Source organism: Pterocles gutturalis, unplaced genomic scaffold (genome assembly GCF_000699245.1).
Source record: "Pterocles gutturalis isolate BGI_N339 unplaced genomic scaffold, ASM69924v1 scaffold14500, whole genome shotgun sequence".
Classification (NCBI taxonomy): domain Eukaryota; kingdom Metazoa; phylum Chordata; class Aves; order Pterocliformes; family Pteroclidae; genus Pterocles; species Pterocles gutturalis.
In genome coordinates this window covers 652-19899 of record NW_010141033.1, presented here as the reverse complement: position 1 = coordinate 19899, position 19248 = coordinate 652, and the positions used below count along the sequence as shown (strand labels likewise).

At 43.2% G+C, this 19248-nt stretch overlaps 1 protein-coding gene across 1 annotated transcript in view; it reads right to left on the bottom strand.

Moving 5' to 3' along the window:
* The window catches only part of LOC104469410 (cyclin-dependent kinase 15-like), a 35219-nt gene extending 18299 nt beyond the window's left edge, over nucleotides 1-16920 (bottom strand). The window contains 10 exon segments of the mRNA XM_010083895.1: nucleotides 1763-1856; nucleotides 8310-8416; nucleotides 8418-8431; nucleotides 9005-9128; nucleotides 11117-11179; nucleotides 11973-12067; nucleotides 15644-15723; nucleotides 16373-16470; nucleotides 16608-16731; nucleotides 16733-16920. Coding sequence (XP_010082197.1) covers nucleotides 1763-1856; nucleotides 8310-8416; nucleotides 8418-8431; nucleotides 9005-9128; nucleotides 11117-11179; nucleotides 11973-12067; nucleotides 15644-15723; nucleotides 16373-16470; nucleotides 16608-16731; nucleotides 16733-16920 — 987 coding nt within the window.
* Between the last annotated feature and the right edge of the window lie 2328 nt (nucleotides 16921-19248).

Genomic DNA, 19248 nt, shown 5'->3' with positions numbered 1-19248 from the left:
AGGAATGAGCAGCCAGGGATAGAGATGGGAGATGCCGCCTGCTTAAGGTAGCACTTGCCTCTAGAAGAAATGTTGATAAAATGACAGTCAGTCCTGATGATGCATCTGGACAGACACATTTCACAGAATAGGGATTTTCCAGCTATATATCTATGAGGAGTTTGAACCAACACTCCTACGTGGGGGTAAGCATGCTGGGTGATACAGACACATGCCCACAGATGCAGACGGTCTCAAAACCAGGGCAGGGTGCCTCTGTTATTAGTACATGAAAGGAACTGACTATTAGGAAACAGTAGGAATCCCCCTTCTGAACCTCACACTCAGCAAAATATCTCAAGTTAGGCATTGAAAGCCTCTAAGGAGCTTTGAAATCTTGGCCTAACACAGAGCCTCATTCCAGGCTGTATAATAACATAAAACCTTATGTGAAAGGCACTAATTATTTCATGGCTCTTAAAGCTTCATGATTTTTAAATAAGTTTTTTTTGCCCTCTATAGCACAAATCCTATTAATCATGGTATTAGTTATAATACCAGAGAAATGACGATAGGGCTATAACCCTCCAACTGCAAAACCACAGGAAATGTATCCAGAGATTTCAGAGCCATAAGTGGAAGGATACCCTTCATTCACACCTTGGGAAATGGGGCCCTGCCCTGGCTTTGAACCCTGTTAATTGGCCAAGTTTGGTTTTTTTCCTCAATAATTCCTTTTTTTTCCTACTCTCTATGAAAGACAAATTTGGCATTTATTTAAATGGACTGAACTGAAGCTAAGAACGACCCACTTGTCTTTCTTTTTATCGCACTCTAGCTAAAAGCAGAGAGGAAAACCCTACCAGGCAGGAGTGTTTGTGGATGAAGGGATTAAGAAGGAAAAATCTGACTTAGACAGACTTGAGGCTATAAAGTCCTTTCTCACCACTTTCCAAATTTCAGTTTTCTGTACTTTTTCCTTTGAAAATCCACATTTGGGAAACACTCTCTGCAGAAGAGTAAATCCCTGGGATGAAATGTGAAAGGGCAGACACCTACAGCAAAATGCAGCAAGAATCTATAGGTTGACTGTCCTGTCAGAACAGCATCAGCAACAAGCAGTAAGGAATGTACAGAATCTGCTGCTGCTGGTAACTGCCTCAATTCTAGCAAGCCACACTAAGGACATGGCTCTATGTTTCAGTTTCCCCAGCAGAAAAAGCGGCTTAAGAGACTCCTGAATATGTCTGCTCTCACTCACTGCTGCCCTTATAAAGTAATTTCACACTTTCCATTATGCCAAAGCAGTCTCTAGGGCTGCACCATAAACTAGATGATACAAAATGTTCTGAGTTAAAATGTAGAAGGATCTCTGAAAAACCACAGAGTTTTGCCATTTTCAAGGTAGTTTAAGAGTAGTATTAGAGCTCCTTTGTGAGAATATGGTAAGCTGTATCCTACAGTAAGTAAAGGATTTAACAAGAAGGAATAGAATTTGCAGTACCTGCACACCTTTTATGCCTTCTTCAATTTGATGTCACTTTAATTGGCTTTAAATTTTTGATGAGATGACAAACGTCAAAGGAAAGTCATTTAATTTACTCCTGTGTCTGTAAGAAAGTTGCTAAATATAAAGTGGGTTACAAAGTCTGCTGTGAACGTGGCAGACTGGACCAAATTCTTTCTGCTATTCACAGGACCTATGCTTAGGACTTCAAAATTAAGTAGGTGGCTGGAGCAACAGGTTCTTTTTCTCTCCCATTTCAGGGTATGTTTTACTTACCGCCCAGATCTTCACCAGCTGTTCATGAGTACCAGAAGTTCCTGCAAATATTGGCTGTCCCTGGATCATTTCAACAAATATTGAGCCTGCACTCCTGCAAGAAACCAAAGGTATCAACTCACTCATATACAGGATATATATAATATGATTGTTGGGATGGGCAGGGGAGAAAGGAAGAGAGAGAATTGTTGGAATTAAAATTCAGAAAACCTGATTTGTAAATGCAGAAATCCTGATATGAGCTGTAAACCCTATATATTCTGCAGCTCAAGTCTGAAAATACCAGTCTGATGTGCAGCTATTGTATACCCACCTCATGTCATCTAGTGAGAGAGAGCGTGTGTGTGTGTGTGTGTGTGTGTGTGAAGCAAAGCAGGATGTGGGATGTCTGTATATATGCAAATAATAACAGGCTTCAGTGAAGGCTGATACACTTCTACAGTATAGTGGTGGTAGGCAGGATGTAGCATTATAAAAAACCCTACCAACTGTGGGAAGTCAGGAAGGTTTCCTCTGGGAAGGGCCGTCTTATACATCCTTTGTCTTGCAGCACTGTTCTAAACGCTTGCAACTGGCCCTTGTTGCAAGTTGTATGTAGTATCATTAAACTCATCCAAGTCCTACAGATTGAAACACTTGAATTAAAAAGGTGACAAGTCAAAGAGGACAGAAGCAGACTAGAGATTTGTCACATTCACATCCCTCCAGTATTTTAGACAAAAATAAAGCAGTCTAAGTTCCATGCAAGTCTGTTCCTATCTCCTTTTTCTCATCAGCACCATCCAACAAAAAAACCCCACCCTTCACCAGCATGACAAGACAAGTGATATCCTTTGAAAAGAAACCCACTGAGCATCATCTTTTTTTCCAGCACCAAACAATTTGTTTCAGGTCTCTTTCAATTTATCCTGTTACAAACCTGTCTAAAAAAGATGTTTGTGGCAGAAGCCTGTGGAATACTAGATTGTTTTCCATGAGAAAAAGGTGCAAAATTGGAGTGATGACAGTGGGAAAGATAGAGGGAAGTACTTACTACACAGTAGCTGAATGATACATTAGATGCAGAAAGAACATAGAGGCACTAGCCAATAGAGTAATTTTTCCTTCAGAAGCAATTTTCCTTCACTGGAAAACTGAAGGCAAGATTTCATAGCATAAAGAACTCTGTGACAACAGCAAGTTAAAGTACTCTTATTTTTGTGCCATCCTCTGCTCTACACCTGTGCCAAAGCAAACCAGCCAGTTTAAAAGAACCCCAGCAAACCCTGCAAAAAGTGCTTGATTTTTCTAATGTGGGTTAGTCCTGCTGACAATAATGATGAGAGAGTTGTTGTCAGAGTAGATTTACCTATTTGCGAGTATTTCCATCTCTTACTGTATAGTGTAAAACTCGGCTCACTTTTTAATCTTTTTCCTCCAAACTTCTTCTACGTTTCCTGTCTTTTCACTAAGCTCCTTCCCATCTTTTCAGGTTTCAGTCTCAATTTTCATAGAATAGAATAATAGAATCATAGAATGGTTTGGGTTGGAAAGGACTTCAAAGATCATAGAGTTCCACCCCCCCTGCCATGGGCGGGGACACCCTCCACTAGACCAGGTTGCTCAAAAACATCCCACTGTCCATGTCTCCGACAAAGATGTTAAACAACACTGGTCCCAGTACCGACCCCTGCGGAACACCACTTGTCACCAGTCTCCACTTGGACATTGAGCCATTGACCACAACTCTCTGAGTGCGGCTGTCTAGCCAATTCCTTATCCAGCGTGTGGTCCTTCTGTCAAATCCATGTCCCTCCAACTTAGAGACAAGGATGTCATGTGGGACTGTGTCAAAGGCTTTGTACAAGTCCAGGCAGATTATGTCAGTTGCCTTTCCTTTATCCACCAGCGCTATGGCTCTGTCGTAGAAGGCCACCAAATTTTCTTTGGTTATAGCAAATTAGAGTCCTTTAACCTCAGATGTTGAAAACCCAGCTTTGTCTAACAGACTCTGAAAGTATTATTTTCACTTGCTGAGCTACAAGGAGTAATCTCTTCTGGTTATCTGTACGGCTGAGTTACCCCTTGCGCCTTGTCTTTGCAATACTGGAGATGCTTTTCCCACCTGGCTGTGGTCAGCTGAAAGCTGGACATGCAACTCATCTGCGGTATTCGTGTTGGTCATCCTTGAGCATCAGTTGATGCCAAAACAGTTTGCAGATCCATATCTAATGCTGTTCTCACAAACATCTCTGCTGCACTTTTCCCTTAGCTTGCTGTACCCTGACCCTGGGTCTTGTGAGCTTAGCTTCTTACTTGTCTAATATGCTCTTACAGCGTCCAGGCATCATGAAACTTAACCCACAGCTTTTGTGACATAGATTTTTTTGTGTGTGTTTCACAGCACTACCACATGACTAGATATTCTTTTGGAGCCCACAGATTGATTCTACTGAGACCAGTGTTATACCAACCCTCTGTTTTCACAGCTGATGTACATCCCCAAATGGCTTACCCTATTTTGCAACCACAGGGGCTGCTGTAACCCACTGATTCAATTTCACAAGTTTAACTGAATACAGTCAAAGCAATTTAGGTATTCTTGATTTGTAGAGAGAAGAGAATCAGCTCTGTGTTTGTGGAGCAAATGATCCTGATGTTCACCCACGGTTTGGTTCTGATGTTAGAGTGGCAACAGCAGAAACTTCATGTGGACTCTCTACAGCCCCCAAATGAGACATGCAACTAGACCTTCTACAGAGATCCTTTCTAATGAACAGGGCTGCCTGTGCTGTTTCCTAAGCTGAATGTAAGGCACTAAGGATTTGGGGACACAGCTGGAGGTACACAGCAGTAACGAAGGAAGAGGGGCTAGTAACAGTGAAAGTGACCTATAAATGTGGTCCTTGTGACCTAACTGCTCTGCTGCAAAGGTCTAAGGCAACTGAGTTCATGGCAAACAGAAAACCAGATCTGCTGTGGTTTCTGTCATTGCTGAGAAGGCTTGAAATCCAGACAGAGCAATAAATGGAAGTAAGAATGAGAAAACTGTTTTTTGTTCCCCTAGATTCAGCTAGCATTTTAACTCTCATGAGCAGAGTTAAAAAAATTCAAATTTAATGAAACAGTCTTTTCACTAATGGGCAAGCTGTCAGTTTGAGGAGAGGAACAACTTGAGGGTTGTTACAAATACACCTTCTGGCAGAGCTCTTTTGTATTCCTGGTTTAATCCCATTATGTCTGGAAGCCTTTAAACCTCAGTGTCTCTAATAAAGACACAACTATCAGAGCAACCACAACTGCTGGAAAAGAAGGGCTTTTTGTTTCCTGTAGCAAGACTCAGCTGAGCAGCTGCGTTTAATGCCTGCTTGATACTGTATTGATTCATCAGTGGCAATTATGACTGTTTCTGTCTCTGTGTGTTTCCAGATGAAATACACTTTTCTTTACAAAAAAAAAAAAAGGCCATAAATACCTAGAACAACTGATGCATGGGCAACCCCCTCTTTTCCCAGGTATTTTTTCTATCTGTTAAAGTAGGACTTTGAAACTAGTGCTAGTCATCATACTAGCCTTTCAGTAGAGGCTTCAACTTTCCTTCTGAGATACGGGATTTACAGTTACTGCTCTGAAAGCATTATGAGGATCCTTCTGTTTATGTGGATTATTCAAAAACATTCACCTTTAAATATTTCTAAAGATTTAGACCTAGTGTTGTTTTGCTTTTCCCTTTTCCCCTCTGATATTCATTTCTAAGGTCCTCTTACCCCTTCAAGTCTACAAGTTTCTCAAAGGGTCTCAGTCCCATGTAGTTGCCTTGGGAAGAGCCAGGACAGAGGGAGGGGTCTTTTGGGAAGACATGATATTTCAGCATGTGCTAGATATGCATGTGAATCAAGTAATAAGAGAGGTATAACTGGTTATAGGGGTATTTAGTAAGCATGAACAGAGCTGGTTCAGACAGCACGGTTGCATCTGCCTGCAGTCCCTGGGGCAGGTTTGAACATTGTACTTACTCCTGAGCCTGCAGTGCTGCATCACACAGTGGAGAGACAACTTCATCAAGATTAAGATCTAAGATATCTCCGCGGCATCCCAGAGTTGCCTCTCGACAGCTTTTCTGGCATTGTGAGATTGCAATTTTATATTTAACCAGAAATATATATTGTTTGGGGTTTTTTAAATGGAATATTGTACAAGGAAAGCCTGACTGAAAAGAAGACGTGAGTTAAGGTACTCATGATGTTAGCAGCTACTAGTGTGGCACATGCATAAGGCACCTGGTGTATAAAAAAAAAAAAGAAAAGTCTTTCTGATATGCAGTGTAATCTCCCTGAAATGTTAGTCTCCCTGAAATCCCTTAATTGAATCTTCTAAAGTCCTGAAGAAATAGTGAGGGAAAAAGACAGAGAAAAAAGATACAGAGAGATGAAAGCAGCTTTTCTAGTTAGTCCAAGAGCAACTGAGTCTCCTTCTGTATCTCTTTCTTCATCTATTCAATCCCTCATTCACTTCCCATGTGCCTCCCACTGACAGTATTGCTGCTCAAGCACACTATGCATGAATTGCTGTAATGTTTTATTTTGTTATAATTGGTTTCTTTAAACCAAGGCTTTAACACCCACTGTCTCATGCCATTACCAAGGGCTTTCTGACCTGCCTTCATGTAAATTGCAGCATCCAAAAGACATAGGGTTTTTTTCCCTTTCTTCCCAATAGACAAGTAACATCTGTGTGAATTCACATTATTTCCTAATAGACAAAAATTGAACTTAAATGCAGTGTACATCAAGATAATAAATGATTCTTGTTAGAGGAAGTTACTGAATAGAGCTCCCTGAAGTACTCTGTATTCTCTCAGCATGACATCTTTCTTTAGGGCAAACACTTTGAATGTTGTTATTATAAGGAGGTGTTATAACAAAGGTGCCTATAGTGTGAATGTAGTGCAGCGGGACTGAGAGTACTGTGCTGCTGGAGCTGGTCAGAGTGCTGCACGGGATCTTTGTAAACCGCTCCTATGTTGCTACTCATTACACTGGAGCAGAGTTATGTAGTGGGGATCTTGGTTTTGCACAGGCAGAAATGCCAGGCTTTCTGTGCGTAGCTGGGGCTTTGGACAGGGCACAACTTTCTGAAAAAACAAACAGACAAACAAACAGGCTTATACCAGCATTTGCCTAATACACACTCTCCAGTCTGCTAGGCAGGCATCTTCTTCAGACTCAGCAGACGATCCTGAGAGACTGTCTGGAAGGGAGAGGTGGTGGGCAGTGGGGGAGAGAAGATGACTGTTTAGACTGCCTTAGCAGCTGGAAGCCATTAGAATTTTGCAAGGTCTTCCTCCTTAGAGAAATCCTTAAGCAATTAAATTAGCAGCAGGCATAGGGAAGTGAACTAAAAACTCCTGTTTCCCTGAACTGCCCTCCAGACTTAGGCCATCGGAATCTCTGATAAGCCACAGATCTCTGGAGGGTAACACAGTCTGAGAAGACCTGGAGCTTTGCTGTTTGTAAACTTACTTAGCTCTCTTCTTGCACATTCTTCAGCCTGCTGTGCTCTCACCCCTTCCCAGCCTTTGACTCTGCAGAGCAGTTAAGAAAAGTCCTGGTGTGACAGGCACAGGCAGAAAATGAACTGACCTGAAGAAAGGGTGAAGCAGCAATACTGTCTACAGATGTAAAATTGCCCAGAATGAGGGTGGTCTCCTGCAACTTCATGAGCTGCATGCTGTCCATGAATAACTCAGGACTGTGGTCCTGGAAGCAGGCTCAGGCTGGTGCAGAAGTGAGCCAGAAGGCGGATGAACTCTAGAGCCCAGCTACATATCCAGGCTAGCCCAAAAGGACCAGTGGGACCCCTGTGAAGCCCTCATCCTCTCCTGCTTTCAGCTAGCTCTTAGAGACCTCTCTCCTTCCAGCTCTGCTGATGTGTGGCTTGCTTCCTGTGATTTTCAGGCACATTAGGATTTTGGATAGAGCTCATAAAGTTACAAGGCTTTAACAGAACACAGCCCTTCTCCTGTATGAAATGCAGAGTGCATCTGAGATATGGTCTTTGAGAAGGACAAAGTATCACAGAAATAATGAAAATCTCAGACTTCTATCTCCAGACCCATTCAGAAACCCCTTAATGCCATGTTTTGTTACCAAGGCCAAAGTCGTTGTTGATGCAGTTGTGGATCCATTGTTTCTTCATAAAGCGATTGCTGCAGAGAGCTGCCACTGACTGAGCTGATCACACAGGTACAAAACAATAAGTGCATTAAGCAAAGGTGTTCTATTGCAAGACCTGAAAATGCTTCATAAATGTTACCAAATGAGATGTACATAGCTCATAAATATTATCTGATGAGGTTTATATAAATCCATAGCTGAGATGTAGTGACATCATTTCCAAAAACTTCTATGAACCCAGCCGTACAAAACTCCCCGCTGCTCACACATTTTCTGCTCATGTTAATTCCTCTGCTTACGACTGTATCTACTGTAACTTGGTTGACCTAATTTAATTCAGATAAAGATGATTTTTCCCAAGGGATCCCACATGCTTTGAAAGTGGTCAGTACCAGATATCTAGATCAGAAGAATAATCTGTAGCTCCAAGCAACACATCAGGAGGACGGCACCAGAGTGTCACCACTTCAGAGGAATATGTCTGTCTGGGGATAGACTTTGGCACGAGCAAGGCCTGCAAAAAAAAGAAGAAAAAAAAAAGACTGCTGTGTTAGGACAGGCTTTCTACCTGTTCAAGGCATAGACGATAATAATTAGCAACAGGACATTATTTTCTCTTGGATCTTTAAACATAAGCAATCCCAATGCAGTTTATAAGCGACTGACAAAGAAAGTGTGTCTGGAGTATGCCTCTGGGGCAAATCAGATCAAGCCATATGCTGTGTTTTGCAGGGCTTTACAATTTGTGACTGAAGCAGCCATCCCACACCAATGCCAAGAAAGCCTTTTGGTTCAGCACATTGCTGTGGACTCTACATGTTAAATTATTTTCTCAACAGAGAGGGGTTTATTCTCAATTCTCTTGAACCAGTTTTATGTGGCAGTAATTGCTCTGACTTAAATGAAGTTACTCCCTGCACATATCAGTATAAATGCAAGAAAGGCTGGACTGACCACAGAAATAGTTTCCTGAAGTTCAGTAAGAGGTTATGCTTCTATGCCTTAATTGGCTGTGGATGCAGATCTATATGCATGCTACAGCTTTGATCTGAGCAGATATATTAGCAGTTTCCAAACTGTGACTCACCAAAGTCAGCTAATTTGAGCTCACCAAGGCAACTGATGAGCAAGTTCTGGGGTTTCAGATCACGGTGAAGAATGTGTTGTTGGTGGATGTAAGCCAGGCCACGCAAAAGCTGGAACATGAAGAGCTAGAAAAAGTCAACAAAAAACTGAAATGATTTTGCGTGACTTTGCATTGATACATTAACTCTGAACTTCAGGAGAACTCCTGGAACAAAGCAGACACAAAGCAAGTAGGAAACCAGTAAAAATCCCAAAAATGAACAGAGCTGTCTGAGGAAGAGAAAACTGTGGTGGGGTATGACTGCCCTGCAGCCTTCTGAGGTTTTTGGGGTGGAATATTTGGCCATGAGGGCAGTTATACTGCAGTCCCTAAGTGCACATTTTGGAAATTTACATTTTCTTTAGAAATGGACTATTGATTGCAGGAACAAGCTCAACTTGCCAAAACACAGACCCGGCTTTCAGAACAGCATATATTCTGATTTCAGTGTTCAAGACAAAGAACTACAGCCAAGCAAAACGAAGGTTTAAGGAGCTGGAAGTTCTGCCCATTTGAGGCAGCTGACACCAGCAGAGGGAGTTCTGGGGCCGCTGTACACACCACCTCCTCCCAGGATAAGCCCGACCAGTGAACCGACTTGACAAAGTGAACTGTTATCTTCAAGCTGGGAGAAAACACAAGGACCTGATTTGAACAGATATAGTAAATAAGATATGATGAATGAAGCAAGCAAGACAGAAAGTAGAAAAGCAAGCAAGAAAGCAAGCAAGAAGGAAATACCTAACTCCCACCACCAGTGTAAATAAGCCTGGGGTAAAATAAGTTGAGCTGAAACAAGGTATGGACTTGGAGAGTGGACAGAAAAAAACCACAGCAAAAGTAATTAGACTTCACTAGAGAAAATATATTTTTCAGCAGAAGCTTCAGCTGACGAGGAGGAAAAACAGTGACACCCATAGGTCATTTTTGTACCAGAAAAGCATCCCCATAATATTCTGCATACTTGCATCATATTCAACAGGAATCAGTCAAAGAAAAAACAAACAACGTTTGCCAGCAAAAATGAAGCAAGCTGGATGAGGCTCCTAAAGGAGCATTAAATCATTTTGCAGTTGACAATGAGGATTTCAGACAGGAAAGCAGAGCAGCTGGCTAGTGTTTACTCACAGAAATGCCAATGAGTACATGTTACAGCCATGTACTCCACAGGCTTTACAAGCCCGCCTGGTAGCGGAGCCCTCGAGATCTGTGCCAAAACTACAAGACTGCATCTTGGACACATCTGAGCTTTAAGGATGTTTAAAATCTGGGGCCTCAAGAAACTTCATTAGGATTGATGTTGCTTAACAACTATTGGAAAAAGATGTGAACAAGGTGGCAACATTTGAAGATGACAGAAGTACTTAGATTAGCCATGATAAGAAGTGACAATGAGGAACTTCAGGCAGATCTGACAAAGTGAGATGAATAGGCAGTTTGATAAGGTACAAAGTTATTGTTGACAGCTGTAAGATAAATTAACTGAAGCTGCTCACAAAAAGGACCCAAACATTCACTGAGGACATCTGCACTGAAACCTTAAGTCAGTGTACAGCAACAATCCTGAAAGTTAATTACATGTGAAGATGCATACAAAGGAGAGTAGGAGACTCAATCTACAAAGTAAGGGTACGTCTTCACCTGTGCTCAGGTCCAGTCAACCGATCCCAAAAAGCTGTAGTAGAAACAAAAGGGATTTAAATGATTGTAAATATGAAGATAGTTCCAGGTGAGGGAAGAGTGAGATGTGAGTTTTTAATTAGAGAGATTAATAATGTATTCTAACAATAAGAGGATGCAAATTTGCATAGAGACAGATTTTGTTTGCCACAAGATGTCATTGTTCACAAAAGCTGAATTTCCTCTTGCAGGCTCAGAAAATGGAAAGAGAGACTAACCGAAAAAAGGCTTGGGGACTAAGAGGGAGGTTGTTAGATCTTTATCAAAGGCAGCTTTTCTCCAAAGTGTTTGTTATATATGGAAAAAATAAATATTAGTAAGCAATTTACAATAACATACTGTAAGTAACACTTCCTCATGCTTTAAGGGATACTAGTCTTTTAAAGAATTCACCATAACATTGCATGAATGAAGTCCTCCAGGATGCTGGCCCATGTACTGTGCTAGATCTGTGGGCTAAATAAAAGAGGAGAACTTGAGGCAAAGCTACTAGTGTGAAATGCTTCTCCCAATAGTGCCTCTTCTGTAAATGGAAAAAAAAAAAAAATGCAACCACCACAAAAGTGTTTCTTTTACCTTGACAAACATCTGATCTGATGCAGCACACAAGGATGTGCTTAAGTGCTGGGTCAAATCAGGGACCTGGCTGACCTGTTATCTCACCCTAGCAGTTTATAACCTGAAGCTGACAGTTTACAGAATTCATACTTGTACCAGAATTAATCATAAAGCTGCGGTAAGAAGACATAGCCCCTGTACTTCCCTTATAATTTGGTTGATAGCTATGAGCAAAAGCAACAGAAGTAGCAAGACTCATGCTGAGAACTTCTTTTACTGGCATCCTGCCCTCCCCATTGGAGCAACCTGCAGCGTGGTCATGGTGAGCCACTGGGGTCAGTGCCAACTCTGACCCCAACTGGGATGTGAGCTTGTATCAGTCTTTCCTATCCTTGCTGTGGCTCAAGAACAGTACTTTTATTGTGTTGTCAAGGCAGAAATGGAGGCAAATAGTGTCTGCCACCCTAGTGGAGACAAGATGTGGAATAATTTTTGCATACAGCTGTCGCATATACAGAAAGAAAACAGGAATGCTGTGTGACTGGAAAGCAGGAGATCAAGAAGCAAAATCAATCATTGCATTAAAGGATTACAACTCATTTCTTTGTAGATGTCTCATAATGCAGTAAATTCATTATGCAGCCACTTCCCAGTACTACCTCCGCAGGAAGCTAGAAGAAGATCAACTCACCATGTACTCAAAGACAAATGTTAGTGTCTCTTTGGTCTGGATAATGTCATGAAGCAGTACAATATTGGCATGTTTCAAACGCTTGAGAAAAGAAGATGAGGAACTACAAAAGGAAGATGAATTTAACTGCTGCTGCTGCTGCAGGTGGAGAGAGAAAGTGCACAGAGCAAGGCAGTGAAAATAAAAAACTGTGGAGAAATAGTCCAAACTTGGCAATTCTGTAAGCAGCAGCTACTGAGTCTGGAGGAGGATGGAACAGCTCCTTGGAGAAGCAAGCATCAATGCTCCATCAGGAACCCATCAGTCTCTCAGAGGTGGGATCTTGCCTCTGTCAGAAATAGCAGTTTACAGGTCCCAGCTGTCAGCTTCTCAGCTGAGGAAAAATAATTTCTTCAAGGCACATGCTACGAGGCAGGGGCTAGGAGTTCTCAGAGCCAGAATGCAGCAGCCCCCAGCCTGTCACTGAGCTTCTCATACTTCCTCCATCCACCTCCTAGCATGTGCCCTCAGCAGAGCCCTTAGGAGACTTCTGGGGAAAGCTGAGTTTCTGCCATCTTCCAGCTTCACAATATCAGGGTGTAAAAATCTGCCAGAAGAAATCACCATAGAAGCTAAGCTGAATTCTGAATTTTGCTCGTGCTTTTAGCTTGGAGAAAGCATATTGGTTACTTTCTCTGGTGTAAAACTCAAAGAGCAGATGATAAACTTACTGAGTGAACAGTGACTCGTTTGTATTTATACAACTTTGGCACATTTTTTCTTTCAGCGTAGCTGTCTAACAGCATAATAGCGACTGTGTGGCCCTGGTCCTTAGGTGCTGACATGCCTTTGCCAAGCCTCAGCACATCTCAGGTGTGGTGATGAAGACTGCAGCACGCACAATAGTCTCTGCCTCCATATAGACCACAGAGCACTGACTGATGCTAGGACAAAAGCTACAGCCTTCGGAGCCTTTCAGCCTTGCGTTAGGTTTCTTATGATAGAGCAGGCTCCAGCCAGCACACTCATGAAGGCAGCTTCTCAGCAGAAAGTCTCAGTCTGTATGGGGGGAGAGCATGCACAGCTCTATCATTTGCTGCCATAGGTTTGAGACAAGAGTTGCTGTAGCTCTGTACAGAGGAGGGACACGGGGAAGTGGTGAAGCTGGGATCACTCTGCCTGTAGATCTCTGGCTCTGCTGAAGAATCCGAGCCAGCTGTCATACTGAAACTGCACAGACAGAAACCCCAAAGCTCAACAAAAACATGGGTCCCCAACTCCAGACTTTAGCTTCTGACGTAGCAGAATAGCCTCATAGCTGCTCCAGAGTCACCTTTCCCTGCTGATTAAAACCAAATTAGTTTACTGTCAGACCACGCAGTGCTACAGATTTCAATCACGTAAGGCATGGGCATACAATCTCATTTCTGCTGAATTAGCCAAAGTGGACAATACAGAGCTTAGGCTGGCTGTGGGAGGCCAAATGAATTTTGGTCCTGGATAAAAGCTGCTTTTTGTTTTTCAAACAATCTGCAAAAGATATTTGAAGAGTTTCATGCTAGCAAAAACAACTTTATACTGGATTAGCATTTTGCCTTTTGTGACCATAACAATTTCATCTGGTTCTAAAAGCCCTGCAGCCTGCAGATACACTGTATTTACACAGCTGTGGCCCAAGCATATGTCAGGATTGAGACTGCTAAGGAGTAAGAGATGCCTGATTCAGCATAACTACTGGAAACAGCACAGATTGTAAATTAGTTCTTGAATAGAGCTTGCTGCTGCTGCAGCTAAACTGCCTCTAGTCCATTTAGTTACCACCAGTATGTTTCCAGCACACAGCAGTACGAATCTTAAACACAGTCCCAGTCCACATTGCACCCAATTGCCTATGAACCCTGTAAAGATGCTCTGGCTAGACCCATCTGCTATGGAAAGGGGCTGCTAACCTGGCCCTGTGATGCCTCAGAAATCCCGCTCGATGAGAGCTGTTGCTCCAGAGGAGCAGTACAGAGGGTCCACGGTAATGTGGAGATTTCAGCCCCTGTGCCTGGATCAGGCCTCTGGGAACTGCACCTCACTTGGTTGCTTCTACAACCCCCTGCAGGGTTGTCAGGTGCTACAGCCAGAACTGAGCTTTCAACGCATTTCGACTCTGTGGGGCTTTCTGGGGTGAAGCGGCTCTTTGTCGGGGGAGTGCCATTCCTCCAGGGTAGCAGAGAAAGCACTGCGTTAATAAATCTTGTGCTTTGTTTGTGCTACTGACTTGCATTGTAAATTTGAGGTGTCAGATGCTGCAAAGCTCAGCAGTACACAAAAGATCTATTTAAAGTAGACCCTTCATAGGATCACACTTGTTTTCTCCCGTAATGAATGAACTTAAGGCTCTCAGCCTGTCCAGTAGAGCATGTTAAAGGGGTGCTGATCTTTAGAGCATCATTAGTTCTATGTAGATAAAGCTTTTAAGACTTATTTTACTGGTGGGCAACAAGTGTAAACGCAGAGCAAAAGTGCCGCAGCAAAGATGTCTAGGAAACTGTAACACAAGCCATTCTGTAAACAGGCATATTTAGGTATCTCTCTGCTTTCACCCAGAATTGGACTAAGGACTTTGTAAACTTTCTTATCTTAATGACACTGTTCTAAACCTGGAGCGGGTCCACTGACCTCTCTCATTATTCTGAGTTGACTGGTGTGAGAGTCCTTCTGTGCTAGGGCTGCTCTGTGAGAGCTGGCACATCTGGCTCCTGACACTCCATCTCTGCAGTGACAAGATCAAACCTTGTCTTGAACTGCAGTAAGTAGAAAACAAAATATATGTGACCTCTTACATTGACAGCTCTTGCTAATACCAGACAACAGACTGGCACAAAGGTTGCATATTTCTGTGCAAGGAAGAAACCAGATTATGATCCTCTTGGGATTGTAGAGCAGACGAAAATAGAAGCCTTAGTCAAACAGGCAGCTTGTGAACTTGGTCTATAGAGACATGTAAATACATTCAGCCAAACTCAAGCACTTAAACAAAAGCATTTATTTCTCAAATAAATAGCTGCAGACATTTTGCCCTGTGCTCTATAGCCAACCAACAGAAAGAATTTCTCACCAGGCTGAAATGATGAAAGGCATTAAACACCAGTTTTATCAAAAGCATTTATTTTCAGGCCTGGATCTGTGATGCTCCAGGTATCAACTGCCATCACACAGGAAAGTGGCACCGTTTGTGATAAAAGCAAGCAGAAGATCCTGGTGCAAAGGGATTTCCAGTCCAAAACTTCCCGGTGCAACTGTGGCAAAAACTGCTGTGCAGTGCTAGTGTATAGAAATGGGAGTTAGAAAGCAACTACGGAGCAGGTACCAGGCAGGAGGTGTAAGAGGGCCGTATGCTGCTAGAAAGGACATGCTCTGGCACTTTCCTTATCACAAGCTCAAATGCATCTGTCACAAGGGAATACACCGACAGCAGGTTCCCCGTCCGTCCATCACACGCTCACCCAGCCCAGCACAAAGACCTCCTTCACGAGGGGATAAGGAAACCAAGAGTTTTGCATGAAGGACAGCCAGCACATTGATTAGGTGAGAAAGGATTTAGGAAGATGTCACATGGAGCTTTTTCAGGTTAAAACAAATGCTCTTCAAGAATAATGTCCCTCACTCTCCACCAATGTTTGAAGAAGCTCTTCATGTCTTACCTTCCCGAATGGCTGTAAAGGGCGCTCCCTCCTCTGCCTCCAGCCTGATCACTTTCAGTGCCACCAACGGGCCATTGATCCTGTCAGGTCAGAGTGGAAGGTCACACGAAGCCCCTCGGTTCTTGGCATGACAACAACATTAACAGTCTCCTGGGGTGCTCCACACTTACCCAAGAAAAATTTCTAGGGCTCACTACCCCACCCAGGCCAAGCTCAGAAAGGAATTGCAAACCACGTCCATCTTGTCTTCATTATCAGCAAAACATGAGCTAGTCCAGCTGGCTAGAGTAGCACCGTTCTGCTGACCAGGCATTGCTAGAGCGTGGCTTTGGGCAGTGTTCCCACTCTGCCCTATCACAGCTCTCCTGCTCCCATGGGATGGCAGCATGGCCTCATCTTCAATTTTTCCATCATGCAGGGATCCCTCATCCCAAGGAAAACCCTCACTCCCTCCCTGGTGCAGCCAGACAGACAATCTCCTGGCAGGCTGCTGCGGAGCAAAGTGTCTTTGTGGAGCCTCCATGGCTGTAGTGGAGGAGTTCCCTGAAAAATTGGGACAGGGCTTTGCAAATGTTCTCGTTAAAGGCAAAGGTGGAGTTTTTATTTGCTTTTATCTTCCTGTAGGTACTCTGAATTGGCCAGCTTCAACCTCATTCTTATGGATTCCCATAATGGGTGTTTTCAGTGGGCACTGGGAAGGCAATAATGGCACCAGTGGTCCTTGCTCACCTGCTGATGTCCTTGTACACAGTTGCATAGGATCCTTCACACAGCTTCTCTAGATGTACATAGGATGTGGCAGCTCCAAATGGGATGCCTTGTCTCTGCTTCATGAAGAAATTGGTATGTGTTTTAGATTGCTGGGTAGAATGTACGTCATTCAGTAATTAAATACTGATTTGTGTCTAGAATGATTACAGGATGAAAAATCTCCTGTCTGGCTCTATGGATGGTGCACACTCACCCATGTGAACCTCTCCACAACATCCTGCATCTGGAAAGGATCAGCATAACTCCGAGGCCTCTGCGTCCTGCACCTCCATAGGGTGTGGAGCTGTGGGGGCTGCAGTGAGGACAGAGGAAGGTTACATCCAACACAGGAAAAGAAGGCAAACTGTATCACTGGCAAACCTCCATTTTACTGATGTGATTCTTTCCTTTCTCCTTGACTGTACTGGCTTTGAGCACTTCACACCATTTTCATCTCCCTCCACACCAGTCACACATCTCCAGTACAGTTTCTCAGCTCTGTCTGTAAGGGGGGCAACTGCCTGCATGTTCCCGTCACAGTCAATGGCAGCACTCACTCTGAGAACACGCGAAGATAAAACTGCCTTAACTGCAGAGGACGCTTCTATCAGGATCATTCTAAATGGATGTTATTCTTTCCAACCCTTGATTTAGTTGTCTCTAGATAGCAATCTGTTAGAGCAGGGAATAAAAACCAAACACAGGAGTGAAATTTCAGGAAGTTTAAATTTATGTCTCCTTCTTCTCCTTAACCCTCTGCACCCCCACCATGCTGAGCCTTTCTCACCCCTGTGTAATTTCCACAGCCTGTTCATTTGGCCCTTGCAGCGTAACAGTACCATAAACCATAAAACTATAAAAATAGTGGTAATGAATGGCAGGCAGCCTGCAAGCTCCTCCTGAGCAGCTACATTGGATGTGTGCCTGCATTATCACTTGACTAAAATATAACAGGATTTGTAATCTATGGCATGCTGCCTCCTCCACATCTGTAGGTTGTTGGCTCCTTCCCTGTTTTACAGTCCCTCATCGGCACAGAGCTCGCTGGAGTGCAATCTTCTCCCTGTTCATCACATCAGAGGCATTTATTGTCACCTAGGGCATGGAGTCCTCTTCAGTAGCTTCACAAGCCTGAAGCTGCAAAGTTTGGTGCTGTCTGGTTAGAATCACAGAATGGTTTGGGTTGGAAGGGACCTTAAAGATCATCGAATTCCAGCCCCCCTGCCATGGGCAGGGACACCTCCCACTAGACCAGGTTGCTCAAAGCCTCATCCAGCCTGGCCTTGAAGAATGTTTTGTACTCCCACAAGTGGAAGAACCCAGGCTTAACCTATCTTGATGCACGGTGTGATATTAAATACCTCTGCTGGAGACGTTGCTTCTGTGTGCGGAAGGCCCTGGGTATGTTGGGAGCCCCTTCTCTCTGAACAGCAGCTGCAGCTTCCTGGTCTGACAGCACTTACACGCGTCTCCTGTGTTGTTGTCCTGATGCAATTAAAATGTATCTCTTTTTTTTCTCCTTTGCTCCTCCTCATCCCTCGGTCTGTAATAACAGTTCATATGACTTGCATGAGGTCTCTGCCTCAAGCAGTCTTGTGATTTCTGCAGTTTTTCTTTGAAAGTCCAACACGAAATTCACCCCTGGAGCAGCTCCATTGATTTCAGCTCATTTGGCACATGCTCTCTAAAAACAGCCAACATTTTTTTCCTAACTAAAGATGGAGAATTAAGCAATAAATCCAAACTTTCTGCTCATACAAAGTTCTTTCAGTTAAGCAACTCTCAACGTGTTAGGTAATGAAGTGATAGGTTTCATACAGAAACAGACCTTGACTTCCCTCCATGTCTCGAGCAGTTACTATTCTACAAGCCACTAGGCTTTAAGCTGAGCTCTCTGAGGAGTGTGGCTGAGTTGTGCTTGCTGCAGGAGCTGAACATTGACTGCCCTCGCTTTGGTATCTACGTTCTTAGCCATGATGTGGTGGCAATGTCAGCATGGTGTGGAGCTGTCTGTCCCTGTTGGATCACTTGCCTAAGGGATGTGATGAGTTGTAGCTGATAGAAAATACTCTTGTCCACAGGTCAAAATAGCCAGAGCAAACTGATGAATCAGCCCAAAATAGATGTAATCGATTTTGTGCTGAGTAGGTAATGCACAGAGGACTTACACTGGATATGGACAGATGAAAGTCCCCTTCTTTCAGTCCCCCATGAGTTGGACTCGCTGTGCAGCTTCCTAGGACCAACACCCAACCCACACTACTGTAAAGGTGAAAGGGCTGAGAAAAATGCTGGCAAAGTGTGAGGGAGCAAGTGGTGTACTGTGGAGTTTTTATGCTGACCCCTGAGGTCCTTCAGTTTTCATTGGAATGCATGACATGAAATCTTCCCTTTGCTTCACTGCTATGGTGTCTATTTTTTTTCCCTGAGCAAAAGGGTTTTTTAAGCAAAAATGTATTGGGAAGGCAGGAACAATTTTTGTGTCTCATTGCAAGCAAATTACTCAGCCTTTGCATGGCAAGAAGGTGCTAACATGCCTTGGAAGGCTTCATTCCTTTCACCTGGTGTTCTTTTGCAGTCCCCAGTTAGTCATAATTTGCTAAATATCTATCATCATGGATTCAGCCTTTTATTTATTTTCCACATATTCTTTGAGCTACCATAATACAGCAGCAATTTGGATGTGCTGTCCAGGCATGAGAAAGGTTGTCTAGATGCAACATACCCAGTAATAAACTGGTTATGCAAGCATTGTGTGCACATCTGTGCAGAGTTTCTTATTCTGGAAAATATTTTTTATTGTTATGACCATAGTTATACAGATGGACTTTAAAAATATATTTAAGCACAAATAA